The 19,620-nt window shown below is 38.6% G+C and overlaps 1 protein-coding gene across 10 annotated transcripts in view; it reads left to right on the plus strand.

Moving 5' to 3' along the window:
- R3HDM1 (R3H domain containing 1) overlaps window positions 1-17,954 on the plus strand; it is a 210,220-nt gene extending 192,266 nt beyond the window's left edge. For all 10 annotated transcript variants that reach the window (XM_032594401.1, XM_032594395.1, XM_032594394.1 and 7 more), the window contains 6 exons: window positions 566-669; window positions 2,925-3,097; window positions 11,500-11,644; window positions 15,267-15,349; window positions 15,808-15,892; window positions 16,607-17,954. In XM_032594401.1, the coding sequence (XP_032450292.1) occupies window positions 566-669; window positions 2,925-3,097; window positions 11,500-11,644; window positions 15,267-15,349; window positions 15,808-15,892; window positions 16,607-16,968 (952 nt within the window). In that variant the 3' untranslated portion in view covers window positions 16,969-17,954. The remainder of the gene's footprint in view (window positions 1-565; window positions 670-2,924; window positions 3,098-11,499; window positions 11,645-15,266; window positions 15,350-15,807; window positions 15,893-16,606) is intronic.
- Window positions 17,955-19,620: the final 1,666 nt, after the last annotated feature.

Here is a 19,620-nt window from a genome sequence, read left to right on the forward strand (position 1 = left end):
AAATTAACTTGAGAATTGCAGCAATAACTGAATAGTTTTATATCAACAGCCTCTATTTTTAATCAGTATTTATGTTAGAATATATCAGAATTATACTTTACTATTTCCTTTATTCTTAGTACATATTTTGAGCAATAAAACATTTTTTTCTGAGTCTCATAATTGTCAAACTGCATATTCTCTTTTCTAAAATACAGCTTAGGGAGATCCAAATAAATTACTTTTTCATTTTGTAAAAGTTATTTTTCTTCTTTTTTAAATAATTATTTGAACAAAAAAATCATATTTAGAGTAAGTTGTAAAAGAATAAGAGCATTGAAATTTGGAGTGGTTTTAAAAAAAATCAGTATTATTGTCATAAACATAAAGAGATTTTTTTATCCAAAAAGTACTTGTTTATGATTGATAGAGAATAGAAGTAGATTACACTTTTACCCCTAACCAATTTGAGGGGAAAAAAAAAAACTTAAATAAATGTATAGGATTGTTTCATTCAAAGAATCTTTACAACCATCTCCATCTCACTGTGCTGTGTTTTTGTGTTTGTTCAATTTTTCCCCCGTAGTTCATCAGTAGGTTACTTGCAACATCCAGGATCAGAACAAGTACAGTTTCCTCGAACTACTTCACCATGCAATTCCCAGCAGCTTCAAAGCCACCAGTGTGCAGGTATGAATATAATTGAAAGAAAAGGTAATGATTTGTCCATCTGAGAAATAATTACATTAAGTTCCTGAGGCATTTCTAGAACAGGATTTCCAACTTCTGTGCTGTGATGTACCCAAAATATTAGGATGCCATGCAAACTCAGAGTTAATGGTTTCCATCCGCTTCTTCCTTTTCTAGTGTTACTACTACAACATTACTGGCCTGTTTGTCTTCTTCAGATTCTCCTTCCTTCCCTGCCTCATAAATATTGGTGTTCTCTGGAATTGTCTCCTTACTCTTGATACTCTTCCTAGGTGATTCACCCATCTCCTAGGGTTCAACACTGCTTTTTTGCCAGCAACTCCCACATCTTATTTTGGCTGAGAAGAGGCCATATAGCCAACTGCCTACTGGACATCCGTACCCTGTTGTATCAAAGGCACTTTAGATTTACTAGTTCTCCCTCTTCCTGCATTCTTTATCTCACCTTCTCTCTAGGGACCAGATTAGTTTTCAAAGTCGTAATCAACTCTCTTCTATTCCCTCTTTTCACATTCATGCTGTTACCATTTCCTCAAATCTCCTACCGTCTTTCCGTCCTTCTTTCCTTCCCCACTGCTGCCATTCTCGATCAGTTCTTTTCACATCTTATTTGCAACAATCTCTTCAGTGTGTTGCTGATTTCATGTTTCCCCCACACCCAACTTACCTCCTCCCCAACACATAGCAACACACATGCACACTCACACGTACACACTCTGTTCAAGAAATATTTTCCTGCGGGGCGCCTGGGTGGCTCAGTCGATTAAGCGGCCAACTTCAGCTCAGGTCATGATCTCACGGTCCGTGAGTTCGAGCCCCACGTCGGGCTCTGTGCTGACAGCTCAGAGCCTGGAGCCTGTTTCAGATTCTGTGTCTCCCTCTCTCTGACCCTCCCCCGTTCATGCTCTGTCTCTCTCTGTCTCAAAAATAAATAAACGTTAAAAAAAATTTTTTTTTAAATAAAAGAAATATTTTCCTGAAACAAAAAGTCCCTTTATGTCATTCCTCTGAATCAGAAATGTGCATGGATGGATTCTCCATCTAAACTCCCTACCAAGTAAGCCTCCTATTTATACTTACATGTTCAGGTCATACAAAACTATGCTTCCAGAATGCACCATACTATTTCATGGCAAAGATATTTTTTTATCAGTTCCTCCCTTTGCTTGGAATGCCCCCTACTGTCTGTTTGCGAGAATCCTGCTTGTCCTTAAAGTTTGACTCAAAAATCACATCTTCTACAAAGTCTTGTCTAGTACTCACAACACGGTTTGTTGCTTTTTTCTGCTTGTATAGTGTCTTAAACTATCCTTTGTCATGACACCATCTTTTATTATAATGATTTCTTAACATATGCAATCTCTGAGAAAGAGAGAAAACCATAAATGGTTATCAAATAAATAATAGTGTGCATCCAAGATGGGCTGCTGTGGTTGAGGAGAACTTGGAGGTGTCCCTAAGCAGTCAGCCCTCTCTAGTTTGCTTAGCCAGTCAGGTTGGTTCTCTTTCTGGGGAACTGGAAACTACCATTTTGGTTACTGCAGTGCAAGTTGTGGCCCTGGGGGCATAAGAATCCTGCCTTACCTTGCGCTGAACGGGTGCATGCCTAATACTAGCTGTGCTGCAGACTAGTACACAAGAGAAATAAGTCAAACAAAGAGACATACAGTAATCTGCTTATCTCTACTGTATAATTAACTGTTTATACATACATGTGATCATCACGGCTTTTTAAAGTTAGCCAAGGAGGTCTTCCTAGCTGCCTTTTTCAGATAAGAACATATAATAAAAGAGTTAAGTAACTTCCCCAGAGTCAAGCATTTCAGGGTACAAAAATTGGGCTTTCTGATTCCCACATGGCAAACTTTTTCTTTTCTGTGTATTTAAAGTAATGCCAGTTTTAAAATTAATCCATTTTAGCAATCAGTCACTTTTATAGATATCTCATTTATGCTATACTCTACTAGGTTCTGTAGTAGGTAATTGGACTTTCCTAAGTGTGGACCTGTTATTTTTAGAATAACTGAGATGTTTAGGCATACAGAATCCCATTTTAATGCCTTTTTAAACACACAACACTTGTGGCATGAAGTTCCAGGGCTTAAATATGACTTGTATATATGATAATAAAGTTTTGCTCAGAAATGTACAATTATTGGCATTTTCTTAGTGTTTAAAGCTACCAGCTAGTTGGTACAGTCTACTGATTGCAGTGTCCCAACTCTGATTTCCAGCTGTGCCACCTCCGCCCCCTGGTGGAGGAATGGTGATGATGCAGCTCAATGTACCAAACAATCCACAATCTCGGGCCCACTCACCCCCACAGTGGAAACAAAACAAATATTACTGTGATCACCAGAGAGGACAGAAGTGTGTGGAATTTAGCAATGTAGACAATATTGTTCAGGTAAGGTACTTCTTTTGTTTATTATAATTTTAAAACTTTCAACATTTGGGGCACCTGGGTGACTCAGTCATTTAAGTGTCTGACTCTTGGTTTCGACTCAGGTCCTGGTCTCAATGTTTGTGGGTTCGAGCCTTGCATCAGACTCTGCACGGCTTGGATTCTCTCTCTCTGCCCATTTACTGCTCACCTACGTGCGTGCACACACCCTCAAATAAACTAAAAAAAAAAAAAAAAGCATTTGGGGTGCCTGGGTGGCTCAATCAGTTGAGCGTCAGACTTCAGCTCAGCTCATGATCTCATAGTTCATGAGTTTGAGCCCCCCATTAGGCTCTCTACTGTCAGCACAGAGCCTGCTTTGGATCCTCTGCCCTCCTCTTTCTGTGCCCCTGCCCCATTTGTGCTCTTTCAAAAATAAGTAAACATTAACAAAACATAAAGAAAATAAAAATCTTTAAACAATTTAGTCACATAAGATTGACCTTACAAGGCTTTGCTTTGAATTTGACATCTTCTCAAATGGGTAAAGAAGTTTGAACATTCTGTGTAGCCACACTGTTGCTTTCAATATGGAAATACTATTTTTCAACTTTTGCATATTTAAAATGTTTTAATTTTAAAAATCAGAAGATATACTAGATATAAAATTTGGTAAAGAAAGTTAAGTCCTTTTCCTACCTTTTCCATTGAACTGTTAGTGTAATCAGAAGGTAGATGCAGAACGCTCTAATTTTTTTTTTAATTTTTTTTAATGTTTATTTTTGAGAGAGAGAGAGACAGACAGACAGTGTGAGCAGGGGAAGGGCAGAGAGAGAGACACACACAAAATCTGAAGCAAGCTCCAGGCTCTAAGCTGTCAGCACAGAGCCCAATACGGGGCTCAAACCCACAAACTGTGAGATCATTACCTGAGCTGAAGTCGGACACTCAACCAACTGAGCCACCCAGGCACCCCGGAACACTCTCTATTGTAGAAGAAATTCAGTTAATAAATGTAAAAGCAATAGTAGAATTTAAAAATCACCATTTTGAAATCTCACTGAAATAATGGATCATAAAGAAAATCATCAGCAAATGTCAAGAACATTATGAAAAGCTTTATGGGGGAATTTAAAATGGGTAGATTAGGGACACCTGGGTGGCTCAGTCAGTTAATCATCTGGCTCTTGATTTCTGCTCAGGTTATGATCTTAATGTTTGTGAGATGGAGTCCCTGGTCAGGCTCTGTGCTGACAGGGAAGATTTTCTCTCTTTCTCTTTGCCCCTCTCTCATGTGCACACACCCTCTCTCTCAGACTCTACAGAATTCTCTCTCTCCCTCTCTCTCTGCCACTTCCCATGTGCATGCTCTCTCATGCTCTCTCTCTCTCTCAAAATAAACATTTAAAAAATTTTAAAGATAAACTGAAATATTGCAAGGCACATGATTAAATCACGGCAGAATAAAAAGGGCAAAGGTCATTTATAGGCTAATTCACAAACTGTAAATGCCCAATGACCATTAATCAGAGGAGAATACAAAAATATTTTTTATTTATGTAATTAGGAAAATTTAGGAAGACTCATAATTTGCAGTATGGGCAGAGATTTCCAGTTACAAACTCTCTTGTTCATTCTCAGTGGTACTACAAATTCATAGAACTCTTTTTGGAGTGCAGTTTAGTGACAAAAATAATCCAATTAAAAATTGGGTAGAAGACTTCAAATAGCATGTTTGCAAAGAAGACATACAGATAGCCAACAAACAAATGAAAAGTTGCTCAACATCACTCATCAAGAAAATTAAAACCACAATGGGATATCCCTTTACACCTGTCAGAATGGCTAAAACCAAATGACAAGAAATAGCAAGTATTGGTGAGAATGTGGAGAAAAAAGAACCCATGTGCACTATAGGTACAGTGCACACTGGTGCAGCCACTGTGGAAAACAGTATGGACTTTCCTTGAAATATTAAAAATAGAAATACCATGTGATCCAGTAATTGTACTGGATATTTATCCAAGGAAAATTAAAACACTAATTCAAAAAAAATTAAGTGGCCCTATGTTTATTGCAGCATTATTTACAATAGCCAAGATATGGAAGCAACCTAAGTGTACACTGATAGATGAAAGAAAGATAAGGAGAATGTGGTATGTATAAATAATGAAATATTACTCAACCATAAAAAAGGATGAGATCTTACCATTTGCAACAACATGGACCTAGAGGGTATTATGCTAGGTGAAATAAGTCAGACTGAGAAAGACAAATACCATATGATTTCATTCATACATAGAATCTAAAAAACAAAAACAAAAAAATGATGAACAAAAAGCAGAATCAGACCTATAAATACAAAGAACAAACTGATGGTTGCCAGAGGGAAGGGAAATGGGGAAATGGACAAAATAGATGAAAGAGAGTGGGGGATACAGGTTTCCACCTATGCAATGAACAATTCACGGGGATCAAGGTCACAGCATAAGGAATATAGTCAGTGATACTGTAATAGCATCATATGCTGACAGATGGTAGCTATACTTATGGTGAGAATAGCATGACGTATAGACAAGTTGCATCACTGGGTTGTACACCTGAAACTGCCAACTATACTCAAATTTTAAAAAATTTTAATGTTGAACAAATCCATGAGTTATACTGATTTAAATGAATAAATGGGAGGAAAAATGAAGTTCTTTTTTTACAGTGAAACATGAACTAGTAAATATGATGGAATTAGAAGATCACCACCTGGAAACCAGGAAGTAAGAATCATCACTAGGGCAGAGAGGATTCTAGGAAAGTGGCAGAGTAGGAAGCATCAGGAGTCCATCTCTCCACCTAGAAATAATTACACTGGCAGAATCTGATGTAACAGTTTTGTTGCTTTAGAATCTATTGAAGGCTTGCAACTGCCAGGGGAAAGCTTGGGTGATAAATTGAACTTAATTTCAGTCAGTTTCAGCTTTTAGCACAGTAGCAACCACCCATCCTTACCCCCAACCCCTAGGAGGCAACTGTGCATGTTTTTTACTAGAGCAGCTGACAGGAGCCAGGGTGGGCAAAAAAGGACCCTGTCCTCCAAATACAAGGCATTTATATTCTGATCATGGGTTTCTGCTTCTGATCACAGAGGTGCAGACAAAGAGGCAATAACCATTGTTGTACCTTCCCACATTGCTGCAGATCTCTCCCCCGACACTTCTAGGGGACTTAAAGTGCTGGTACCTTGTCTTTCCTCCTTTTGTTTTTCTCTTTGAATCGTTTTTGGGAGCCAAACAGTAAGGACTAAGACATTCAAAAGCAACTGAATATATGGGGTACATGCCCAGGAAAAGGCACAAGCCAAACACTGAGAAGTCCTTAAGGTTATACCTCAGACTGATCTTTGACACAAAGACAGCCTGCAACGGTCAATAAACAAAAACCATAAAAACAACAAAATGCAATAAACCCTGGGAAGGGGGTTGAATCTGATTTCCAGTTACCACACTATCAGATTCAAACATCCAGTTTTCAACAAAGAGTCACAAGGCATGCAGAGAAACAGGTCAGTATTGCCCATTCAGAGGAAGAAAATCAACATAAATTGTCTTTGAAAAAGACCTGATGACAGATAATTTTAAAAAAAATTTTTTTTTTTTTTAAATTTAAGGGGCGCCTGGGTGACTCAGTCAGTTAAGCATCCAACTTCAGCCCAGGTCATGATCTCATGGTTCGTGAGTTCAAGCCCCACATCAGGCTCTGTGCTGACAGCTTGGAGCCTGGAGCCTGCTTGGATTCTGTGTCTACCTCTCTCTCTGCCCCTCCCCAGCTCATGTTCGCGCTCTGTCTCTGTCAAAAATAAATAAACCTAATAAAAAAATAAATAAAAATGAAAAAAAAAAAGACCTGATGTCAGATCTCCCAGACAAAAGCCTTAAAACAACTGTCTTCAGGCTGCTCAACTGCAGGAAGATGTTGAGAAAGACAAGAAAACAATGAACAAAATGGAAATATCAATAAAGAGATAGAAAACGCCAGAAATTCTAGAGCTGAAAATATAATAACTGAAATGAAAGTTCCCTGGAGGAATTCAGTGGCAGATGTGAGGAGGCAGAAGAAAGAATCTAAGAACTTGAAGAAAGGACAGTGGAAATTGTCAAGTCTGAGGAACAGACAAACCAGAATGAAGAAAAGTGAACAAAGCCTAAGGGACCTGTGATACACCATCAAGTTGACCAACAAACATATTGTGGTTGTCATGGAGGGAAAAGAGAATATTTGAAGAAATAATGGTTGAAAACTTACCACATTTGATTAAAGACATGAATATAAACATCAAGCATTGTGATGAACTCTAGGTAAGAACTCCAAAATACCCACTCTGAGACACAATATAATCAGTCTTTCAGAGGACAGAGTATTAAAAGCAGCAGGAAAGGCACAACTCGTCACATACAAGGAATCCTCAAAAAGATTATCACCAGAGTTCTCATCAGAAACTGGAGGCTAGGACAGCTGGCCAATATATTCAAAGTGCTAAAAGAAAAAAAAAAATGTTAATGAATCCAGTATCTGGTAAAAACTGCCTTTCAAAAGTGAGGTAGAGGGCTCCTGGGTGGCTCAGTCAGTTAAGCAGCCGACTTGACTTTGGCGCAGGTCATGATCTCACAGTTAGTGACACTGAGCCCCACGATGGGTTCTGTGCTGACAGCTCATAGCCTGCTTGGGATTCTCTCCCTCTGTCTCTCTGCCCCTCCCCTGCTCAATCTTGCTCACTCAGCTCTCTCTCAAAATAAATAAATAAATGAATTTTAAAAACAAAATAAAAGGTAGAAATTAAAATTCCCAGATAAACAAAAAACAGAGATGGGCCCTGCAAGAAATTCTCAAGAGTCCTGCAGGGTAAAGTAGAAAGAACATTGGACAGCAAGACAAAGCTATATAAAGAAATAAAGTTCTCAAGTTAAATACATGAGCAATTATAAAAGCTAGTAGTATTGTGCCAGTGGTCCATAACTCTACTTTTTACTTTCTACATGATTTGAGAGACGAATGCACTTAAGTATTTTTTTATAAACAGTATCTAAAAGGTAGTGTTCTAGCTTTGATTTGTAACTCCAAATTTTGTTTTCTATATAATTTAAGAGTCTCATGCACTTAAAAGAATTACTAGTGGGGCACCTGGGTGGCTCAGTCAGTTAAGCATCCGACTTTGACTCAGGTCATGATCTTGCAGTCTGTGAGTTTGAGCCCCGTGTCAGGCTCTGTACTGACAGTTCAGAGCCAGGAGCCTGCTTCAGATTCTACATCTCCCTCTCTCTGCTCCTCTCCTGCTTGCATGCATGTGCACACTCTCTCTCTTGTGCACGCGCACTCGCTCGCTCGCTCGCTCTCTCCCAAAGATAAATAAACATTGAAAAAAAAAGGAATTACTACTTTATGTTTTGGGGCACACAGTATATAAAGATGTACTTTTATGTCATAAGCAACCAAAAGAGGTGGGGAGAGAGATATAAAGAAGCAGAGTTTTTGTATATAATTGAAGTTAAGCTAATACAAATTCAAAGTAGAGTGTTGTAACTTTAGGATGTTAGGTGTAATGCCTAAGGTAAACACAAAGGAAAATGCTAGGGAATATATACAAAAGGAAATGAGAAAGAAATTTAAACATTTAACTACCAAAAAAAAGTATGCAGGGGGGGGCCTGGGTGACTCAGTTGGTTAAGCGTCCAACTTTGGCTCAGGTCATGATCTCACGGTTCGTGGGTTTGAGCCCCATGTCAGGCTCTGTGCAGACACGCTCAGTGGAGCCTGCTTCCGATTCTCTGTCTCCCTCTGTCTCTGCCCTCCCCTGCTCATGCTCTGTCTCTCTCGAAAACAAAATAAAACACTAAAAAAATTTTTTTTTTTTAAAAAATGGAGTATGCGGGAAATGAGGGGTAAGAAGGAAGCTATAAGGCATATAGAAAATGGCAAAATGACATTGGCAAGTCCCTCTTTATCAGTTATTTTAACGATAAAGACAGATTGGCAGAATGGATAAAAACACTTGATCTAACTAAGAGATCTAAGAGACTCCCTTTAGGTCCAAAGACACAAATGAATTGAAAGTGACAAGATGCAAAAATACAGTCCATGAAAATAGCAAGCAAAAGAGAGTAGGTAGGGTAGTTATGTTAATATTAGATAAAATAAGACTTTAGATCCAAAAAATTTTCTAGATACAAAAGTTCAATACAGTAAGAAGATATAATAATTATAAACCTGATTGTATAAACCTAATAATTACTTACCTGATAACAGACCATCAAGTAATAGTTGGAAACTTTAACACTCCACTCTCAATAATGGATACAACAACCAGGCAAGAGTTAAGTAAGGAAATAGAGAACTTAAACACAAAAAAACAACTAGATCTAACAGACATACAAAGAGCATTCTACCTACACATCTGGTCACTTGTGAACAGTGTATACATTCTTCTTGTGCACATGGGACATATTCTTGGATAGACCATATCCAAGGCCAAAGTTCAATCTCAGTAGATTTTAAAAGGTAGATATGAGGGGCGCCTGGGTGGCGCAGTCGGTTACGCGTCCGACTTCAGCCAGGTCACGATCTCGCGGTCCGTGAGTTCGAGCCCCGCGTCGGGCTCTGGGCTGATGGCTCAGAGCCTGGAGCCTGTTTCCGATTCTGTGTCTCCCTCTCTCTCTGCCCCTCCCCCGTTCATGCTCTGTCTCTCTCTGTCCCAAAAATAAATAAAAAACGTTGAAAAAAAAAATTAAAAAAAAAAAAAAAGGTAGATATGAGCCAACATTGTACTGGGAGTTCTACTTGGAGCTGTTAGGCAAGAAAAAGATATAAAAGGCATCCAAATTGGGAGAGGAAGTAGTAAAATTCTGTTTACAGATAATATGCTTTCCCCCTAATACTATAACTAGAAAGGAAAAAATAGTAATTTAACATTGAAGAAACCTGGCAGACACCACCTTACAAGTGATGGAAGTAAGCATCACCAGTACGGTGTCAACACATGGACCTCAGGTTCCCTCTTACATGATGCATTGAGAAGGACACAGCATCACTTTCCTAGTACTCCTTCCCCAAATGTATCTTGTGAATTTGGGGATGAGGAAGTAGCAGGCAAAGCCAAATTGAGGGACATTTTACAAAAAAACTGATCTTCAAAATGACCATCAGAAACTGATCTTCAAAAATGTCAAAGTCATGAAAGAAAAAAGACTGAGGCTCTGCTCCAGATTTAAAAAGATGAAAGAGACGTGACAACTAAATGCAACATTTGATTCTGGACTAGAAGAGGAAATGTTTTTTTTCTTTCTTTTTTTTTTTTTTTTCTGTAAACTATGTTAGTAGGACAATTGGTGAAATTTGAATAAACTCTATAGACTACATAATCTTACTGTCTTATTAATTGCCTGATTTTGATAATTCTTTTTTTTTTTCAAGGGCTTTTCTTAGAAATTTCTTTATTTCAATTGTTAGAAACCTCTTTATTTCAAGTGTTCTTAAACACTCTACTACATATATTACAGAATAGGATCACTTTTATATAGATTTGATGATTCTACTGTGGCTATTTATGTAAGAAAATATCCTTGTTTTTAGGAAAAAGACACTAAATTAGTTATTTTGGGATGAAGTATCGTGAACAACTCATTCTCAAATAGTTTGGGAAAAAACAACAGTATATACAGAGAAAGAGATAAAGATTTAAAAAACATGCAGAGAGAGATTTATATAAAAACATAAGAATATGGGAAATCCGAGAATTCTTTGTATTATTTTTGGTAACTGTTCTTTAGGGATGAATTGTTTAAAAAGGAAATGCTTAACAGTTAACATGAAAAAAAGAATGAGATAGGGGCACCTGGGTGGCTCCGTTGGTTAAGCTGCTGACTTCAGCTCAGGTCATGATCTTGCACTCCGTGAGTTCAATCCCCATATCGGGCTCTGTGCTGACAGCTCAGAGCCTGGAGCCTGCTTCAGATTCTGTGTCTCCTCCTCTCTCTGCCCCTCTGCCTCTCATGCTGTCTCTCTGTCTCTGTCAAAAATAAATAAATATTTTTTAAAAATTAAAAAAAAAAAAAAGAATGAGATAAATGTGTATTTTTTCTCATGGAAAAGTATCTCCAATATGATTGTCCAGGTACAAAAGCAAGATTAAAAAATAGGATGTGTAGTCTACTTCCATTTTTATAAAACATAGGTAGACATATGGATGCATACGTTTGGGCGTAGAAACAATCTGTTACTGGTATTTACCTTTGGGAGTTGAAAACTATAAATTTTCATGTTTTAACTCTTACAATAACAAGTATATATTTGTAATCAGAAAAAAATTAAAAATTTTGTTCAAAAGCTAATTTGCCAAATTGTGACTAAAATGCTGACCAGTTTTTTTGATGTGATTACAGCACAGCCCTCAACTCAGTAGTCCCATTGTTTCACCAGCTCAGTCGCCAGCACCAGCGCAGCTGACCACCCTGAAAACTGTCCGTCCTTCTGGACCACCCCTTTCCATCATACCTCAGTTTTCTAGACCTTTTGTTCCAGGGCAAGGTAAGTGCTTGAAACTAGTCACAGCCTCAGAGTTGTAGGACATCCCTTCCCCTGGATGATGTATGGAATTGTCGAATCACTGTATTATACACCTGACACTGATGTAACACTGTATGTTAACTATACTGGAATTAATTTTTTTTTTTTTTAATTAAAAATAAGACATCCCTTCTCAATCACTTTGTGATTTCCCTTGGTACTGCTTTCAGTTCTCCACAGGACTGCATTTTGACCTCCACCCAGGCATATTTATTACCATATATTCTCCTAACCTTAATGTTTCATCACTAGTTAATAATTACTAACTTAGTAATTCCTTCCATTCAGTAATTCTTTATGTGATATAGTTAAAGTGACCTTAACTTATTATCCTTAGACTCCATTTCTCTGTAGTAGTAATATACAATGCTATAAACTTGTTCTTTATTTCTAATACCTATATTACAGTAGCATATATCAAGAGTTTATTCAAAAATGTATTCAACAGTTTTTGAGGCCTTATTGTGACCCTGACATACAAAAACGAGTAAGGTGAAGTCCTCTTCCTCACCGACCCTCGGTCTAATTGGAGGAACAGACCACAAATGGATGATTATAGAATAATATTTTTGGAATTTATCCTAAGCATAATGCACACAATGATTTATCCACAGAAGAGTTTGGTCTATAGCAGAAAAAATGCAAAACAACCTAAATGTCTTATCAGTAAGGATTAGAGTATATCTATATAGGGAATACTAAGTAGTTATCCAAAAAAATGTGTTTTAAAGAATCATTGAAAGAAGAAATACAGTACAGTGAATGATTTTAAAAAACATGTTACATGAAGAGGAGTGGTGGTAGACACACACTTCAAGTTATGGAATGAGTAAGTCACAGGCATGGGGAGTATAATATAGGGAATATATTCAATGGTATTTTAATGGCATTGTATGGTGACAGATGGTAGGTACACTTGTGGTGAGCATAGCATAACATCTAACTTGTCCAGTCACTGTGTTGTACATCTGAAACTAATGTAACATTGTATATCAACTGTACTTCCATCTATTTATTTTGCAGGAGAGTGCAAGCAAGGGAGGGGGTTATTGGAGAGATGTCTAGTAAGACTTTGAAAAGGTGCTCAACATCATCCATTAAATATTAGGGAAGGAATATTAAAATCTGAATGAAATATCATTTTGACCCCACTAGAATGGCTATAATCAAAAAGATTAACATCACTGAATATAGGTGAAGTTACAGAATTCTTGCACATTGGTGTGGAGGGGTAAAATGATAAAACCATTTTGGAAAAAAGATTTGAGTTTCTTACAAAATTAATCACTTACCTTGCAATGCAGCAATTCCACTCCTAGGTATTTACCCAAGAGAAATGAAAACATATTTATGTAGACTTGTACAGCAAATTATATAACAACTTTATTTTGTTATAATCACCCAAACTGGACATAACCCAAATGTCCACCAACAAGAGACTAGATATACAGATTGTAATGGATCCTTACAATGGAATACTATTGAACAACATGAATGAAGAAGGCAGACTGATCTGAAACAACATGGATTAATTTCAGAGTCATTATGTTAAGCAAAAAACAAGCCAGACACAAAGACATACTATATTATTCTAATTAAATGAAATCCAGTTATAGGCTAACTAAGGTATGATGTTAGAAATCACATAGTCATGTGGATGAGATATGGACTTGACTGGTAAGGAGCTTGAGGGCACTTTTCAGGGGATGGAAATGTTCATTGTCTTTTTGGGTTTTGATTACATGAACTTTACAATTGTTGGAATTCATCAAACACTAAAGATGTGCATTTTATTTTATATAAATTATATCTAAATTTTTTTTAATATTTATAAAACACACAGAACAAAGACTGAAAAGATACACACCAAAATGTTAGAAGTGATGGAATTATTAGAATGGTTTTTATTTTCTCTTTTGTAATTGTTTCCAGGTTTTCTACAAAGCCACGTACTTTAATAATCTAGAAAAATAAAACATAAAAAGTGAATTGAAAGGGCGACTGGGTGGCTCAGTTGGTTAATCGTCTGACTTCGGCTCAGGTTGTTATCTCACGGATCCTGAGTTAAAGCCCCACATCGGTTCTGTGCTGACAGCTCAGAGCTTGGAGCCTGCTTCCAATTAATTCTGTCTCCCTCTCTCTCTGCCCCTCCCCCACACACACTCTGTTTCTCTCTCTCTCTTTCTCTCAAAAATAAATAAACATTTGAAAAAAAATTTTTAAGTTCATTGAAATAGTGTGTGGCAATAGTGTGATACTGGGATGCCTGTTCTAGGAGGAACATACAGCATGGTCTATATGGAGGAGTCTTTGATTATTGCTGTCTACAGCTCATCTCCATAATGGAAAAGAATACTGCTCCACCGGCCTAAACTTAACTCTGACTTTCTTGCAGCTGTTCTTTATACATCTTCGTGCTTTGCATTGTATCTCTGATCTCAGTGCTAAGCCTCCATGCCATATCTGCCCTTCACATGGTGCTTGGGAAGGAGCAAGTCTGTCATGGGTGTGTCCTGCAGGGAGCTGCCCTCGCACCTTCACACTGTTCGTCAGATTAGAGCTCTGTGGAGTAGGGAGAAGTCCACAATGTGCTTTTCTCTGTTATCAAGCTTTCAGGAGAAGGGATGTATGATTCCCTGAAGTGCTTTCCTGGCACCTGTGCATAATCCCCCTCCAAACCCAGAATGTGCTGAATTGGGGAACTTATGGGTAAAATAAAATGAGGATATTAACAAATGAAAACATTATTCTCCAGGAGAATGTCTTTGCAGTCAGCATTTATTAAGCCCTTTAAAGAGTGTTTAAGAGCAGACCCAAGACCTAAAATGTAAATATACCCTTTGGTTAACACCATAAAAATGTTTGTAACGGGTGCCTGGCTGGCTCAGTCAAAAGAGCATGCAACTCTTGATCTCAGGGTCATGAGATTACAATGGGTGTAGAGAAAAGTTTGCAATGAGAATATATAAATGTATATATGCATATATTTATAGTAATTAATAGTGATTTGGGGAGGGGTGCCTAGCTGGCTCAGTCAGTAGAGCATGTGACTCTTGATGTCGGAGTTGTGGGTTCCAGCCCCACAATGAGTGCAGAGATTACTTAAAAAATTAAAAATCTTAAAAAAAAAAAAAATAGTGACTTTGGGAAGATAAACTTAATGTTTTTCCTTCTCCTCAAATGTAAGTCATATTAATTTTTAATCATCATAGAAAACGTGTGTTTTAGCATCTCACATGGGTGGAATTGGGTATTACAGTTCTTCTGGAATGTTAAGGTATAAATAGGTTAAGGTAAATGAAGCTTCCCTCCTTCCTATCCCCCGTCTTCCCAGTTCCTACCTCCTACTTTCTTCATAACCACTGTTATTAGTCCTTACTCCTTTCAGAAGTTTACCCTTCCTCTTGAAAGGGAAGACGCAAACTTAAATTCTTTTTTAAAATGTCAGTACCTACACTTTTTTAATCTACCAAATGTGTTTTCCCTACTCATGTTAACTATTTTAGACAATTTAGAAAACTTAGGAAAGTACTTTTAGAACTGAGCAGAAAACAATGTAAAAGTTTTTTTAATTGACTTTCAGGAGATGCCAGATATCCATTACTTGGCCAGCCTCTGCAGTACAACCCTCCTGCTGTTCTGCACGGACACATTCCAACCCAACAGGTATGAAAGCTGTCTGGTGGCCTAGGCTTTGTTGGCAGGATGTCGTAACTCCTTTGCACAGAGTGTGGGGGGTCCTGGGCCCACCTGCTGGCAGTTCACAAGAAGTCCTCTGTACCACAGCCAGCTGACTTATCGATGTTGTCCCATTGAGTCTGCCCACACAGAGAGCAGACAAGGAAGAAGGTGGTTTGCTGTTTGGCTAAGCGATCAGTGCTATCCCAAAGTGGGAGGGGCGGGGGGGCTGGGGCCACAAGCTGGGGCCTTGCTTATGAAAGACAGCAAATGACTGGTTATAGTGAGGAACAGAAGTGCCATTGCCACCCGGTCTTTGGATTGGATTTTTTTCTGCTAAAGTACAGAGCCCAGACTGGGTATGTTTAAGGGTTAAGTGTTTAAACATTACAGACCTATTTTTCAGCACTATTAACCTTATTTCTCATCTGTTTGTGGGTTTTCAGGGTCAGTCTGGCAACAGGCATGGAAATCGAGGAAGGAAACAAGCTAAAAAAGCTGCATCCACTGACCTTGGTGCAGGAGAGCCAGGTGTGTCCCTGAGAGGCAATTAGATGTGGTTCTACAAACTGTCAACCAGTTCAACACTCTTTAGACAGAAATGGGTTTTCCTCTCCTAAAGTCCTGCACATTACAGGAAATTATGTCATCTGTAATGTAGGGCTCTTAAGTATATTCTTGTAATTGTCTCATTTCACAGTGCAGCTATAGGTGGATTTAGTAGGGATGACGGGACCGAAGGGAAAAGTTAAGTGTGAAAGGAACAGATAGAATGATATTCTTTGCCTGTGTGTTTTTGGAAAAAGGAAGTAGTCCTTACACCCATGCAGAGATAGTCTGATGAACAAAAACTGCCTTTCTGTGGCAGAGTGCTTTCAATATGTACTCAACAGCCTTGGGTCATTACGACAAGGGCTGTTATCTTTATTTTACAGTGGGGCCATGAAGTTCAGGAGACCGCTCAAGATAACACACCTAACTTAGAGAAGCCACTATACAATGGTGTGTTTTCTGTGCATAGCTTTCAGTGAAGACCGAGATGGGTAGTTTAGTACCATTAGCTCTGCACCCCTTGCCTAAGGGGTAAGTAGGAATGATTTTTTAAATGGCCATAATTACAGTTTTGTGGGTTTGAATGGTTTTACAAAATCCCGTTCATTTCTTATGTCATATTTGGGTCTTCGGTACTTTCTGCCCACCATTTTGGTAACAGGGATTATTAATTCTATACCTTTTCCATTCTAGTTGTTGGGAAGGTCTTGGAAATTACTGAACTCCCTGATGGAATAACTCGCATGGAAGCCGAGAAGCTTTTTGGGGAACTCTTTAAAATTGGTGCCAAGATCCGGTGGCTCCGAGACCCTCAATCCCAGCCCCAGCTGCGTCGTCACCCCCTCTGCTGTGGCAGCGGGGACAACACTGTCAATCCTGAACGTTCTAAACCCAGTGACTTGGCCTCCACTTACACCGTCTTAGCCACATTCCCCTCCATTTCAGCTGCACAGAATGCATTGAAGAAACAAATTAACTCAGTTAACAAGTTTAAGCTGAGAACGAGCAAGAAGCACTATGACTTCCACATTCTGGAAAGGGCGAGTTCTCAGTAACAGAGCCACCTTGGACCCTTGGCCTTTATGATTCCCCTGTCCTCACCCATCTTTAATTGGCTTGGTTTTTGGAGCTTCTGTTAACATGATAGAGACTCCTAGGATGTGTGGTCATGGCGTTATAGCTTTTGAAGACAGGCCAGTGATCCAGCAAAGGGGGGAAATTACACATTTCACTCCAAATGACTGTAGGAATCCACATCGGAATGATACAGAGTTAGCAGCTTTTTCCGAGGAAATGCTGTTCAAATGCCTCCTAACTTTTATAGTTATTTTGTTTTATATTTCTGAATTCTTGTATCAGATCCAGAGCTCTATTGTACAGCAAATTATTCTTCAAAATGATTACAACCAGTTGCAACCTGTATTTCTTTTTTGCAGCCAGCACAATGTGACCCAACAGAGAATTTGGGGGAAAAAGAATGCAGGAATGGAATAACCAAGTCAAAACCATGTACTATCTTCTTGGGGGGCTGGACGGTGACTAAGGAGAGCCCACAAATAGACCATTACTCTTTCCCTGTATCTCTAAACACAGAAACAATTTCCAAAAAATACAGAACTCCCTCATAGGGTCCTTTCCTTATTCATTTAGGTAGTATGAACATTAAGTGTAAAGCAAATTATGTTCTTAACACTTCTTAATCAAACCACTTAGATTCAAGGGGGAATAGGAATCATTTTAGGCAGGAAAATACTTCCACTTTTTTTTTTTTAAGTGTCCCTCTGATAACTAAATGCCACTTATTTGCATTCCCCTCGTGAATATTTTGTCACCTAAGGAAATGCATTTGATGAGGGCTGGAAACTTCTTAAGTGGTTTAAAATCTGTTTTCATTGTTTGCAGCGGATCACTGGACATCAAAGATTCATTGCACTTATGAACAAGGAACCTTTTTTTCATTTTCTGTGTAATTTGCAAGGCTGTACAATGTGTGCTGATGCAAGCCTTTTTCAGTTCAAGAGAATAAATGTTTACAAATACAGACCCATTTTGTCTTTTGTAAATTAAAAACACCTTTTTCAATGAGTATTGGTATGGAAGACCTCCCCCATCTTGAAGACTTCTATTTTAGATTGACAGAAGACAGTAATCCTAATCATTTTACAAAAGTCCTACAAAGCATTGCTTTCTCTGTGGGAGTGATGCCTGTGGGTATGACTCCTGTCATTTTGTTCTCTCATAAAGTTAATACCAGTCAATGAAAGATAGTCTTTAGTATGAATACACTTACAGTCAGGCAGCTAAAAATCAAATATTATGTTTGGTTAGATAAAGAATTTGTGGTTTTAGCCAACATATTGAGCACCCAGTTGTCCAGTTTACCTCAAATGCTTTATAGAAAACTTTTCCCGTTTGCTAGCCAAGCAAAGTCAAACTGTTTGTGAAACCCAAAAGGTGGGAATGTCTGCTGTCTGCAACTTGGCTAGAACCCGGTTTTCTTCCAGCCTAGACTACAGGTTTACTTGGCAACTCAAGAGCAACAGGTGTTACCAGACTGGTGCAGATGTTCACTCGCTCTAAAGCTTATGCAAAGTCCCCCTTGGTCTCAGGGCACCCAAGGCCTCCCTACAAGCTGGTATGTCCTGATGTTGAATATTGTACTCCTGGGAAAAGTTGGAGCTGCCTTTGAACCATGTCAGATTCAGGAGCCATACCAGAAGGAAAAGTAACAGTGAGAACTGTGAAAGTCCCTCACTTCCAAGGCCTGTCAAATTTTTATTATTTTTGACTGTAGAGAGTCAAAGAAGGATAGAATACACAATTAGGGCCAGAATAGCAAGAATTGTTAATCATACATGGAGATGGAGATTTTAAAAACACCATCTACTCGTTCTCTATTTAACTCCTGCAGTAGGCCTCCTGGTAAACCTAAGTGTTTTGGGTTTTTTTGTTTTGTTTTGTTTACAAAAATAAAAATTGACCTAATTGACAAAGCATATTAGTTTCAGGTGTACAACATAATGATTTGATATTTGTATGTACTGCAAAATGACTAGCTAATATCCATCACCTCATATAGTTACCAATTTTGTGTGTGTGAGGAGACTTAAAAAATTTTTTTATTACATTTATTTATTTTTGAGAGAGAGACCACAAATGGGGAGGGACAGAGAGAGAAGGAGACAGAATCCAAAGCAGGCTCCAGGCTCTGAGCTGTCAGCACAGAGCCCTACACGGGGCTCGAACTCACAAACTGTGAGATCATGACATGAGCCGAAGTTGGACACTCAACCAACTGAGCCACCCAGGCGCCCCTGAGAACTTTTTTTTTTTTTTAACGTTTATTTATTTTTGAGACAGAGAGAGACAGAGCATGAACGAGGGAGGGTCAGAGAGAGAGGGAGACACAGAATCTGAAACAGGCTCCAGGCTCTGAGCAGTTAGCACAGAGCCCGACGTGGGGCTCGAACTCACGGACGGCGAGATCATGACCTGAGCCCAAGTCAGACGTTTAACTGACTGAGCCACCCAGGCGCCCCGAGAACTTTTAAAATCTACTCTGTTAGCAACTTTCAAATACACAATACAGTGTTACTAACTGTAGTCACCATGCTGTACATTAAAACCTGTGTTCACTTTCGACCCTGGGTTTACCCTGCCCAGAGAAAATAGGTAAGAAACCAGAGCAAGGCTATTGTGAAGTTAGA

Source organism: Lynx canadensis, chromosome C1 (assembly GCF_007474595.2).
Source record: "Lynx canadensis isolate LIC74 chromosome C1, mLynCan4.pri.v2, whole genome shotgun sequence".
NCBI lineage: Eukaryota > Metazoa > Chordata > Mammalia > Carnivora > Felidae > Lynx > Lynx canadensis.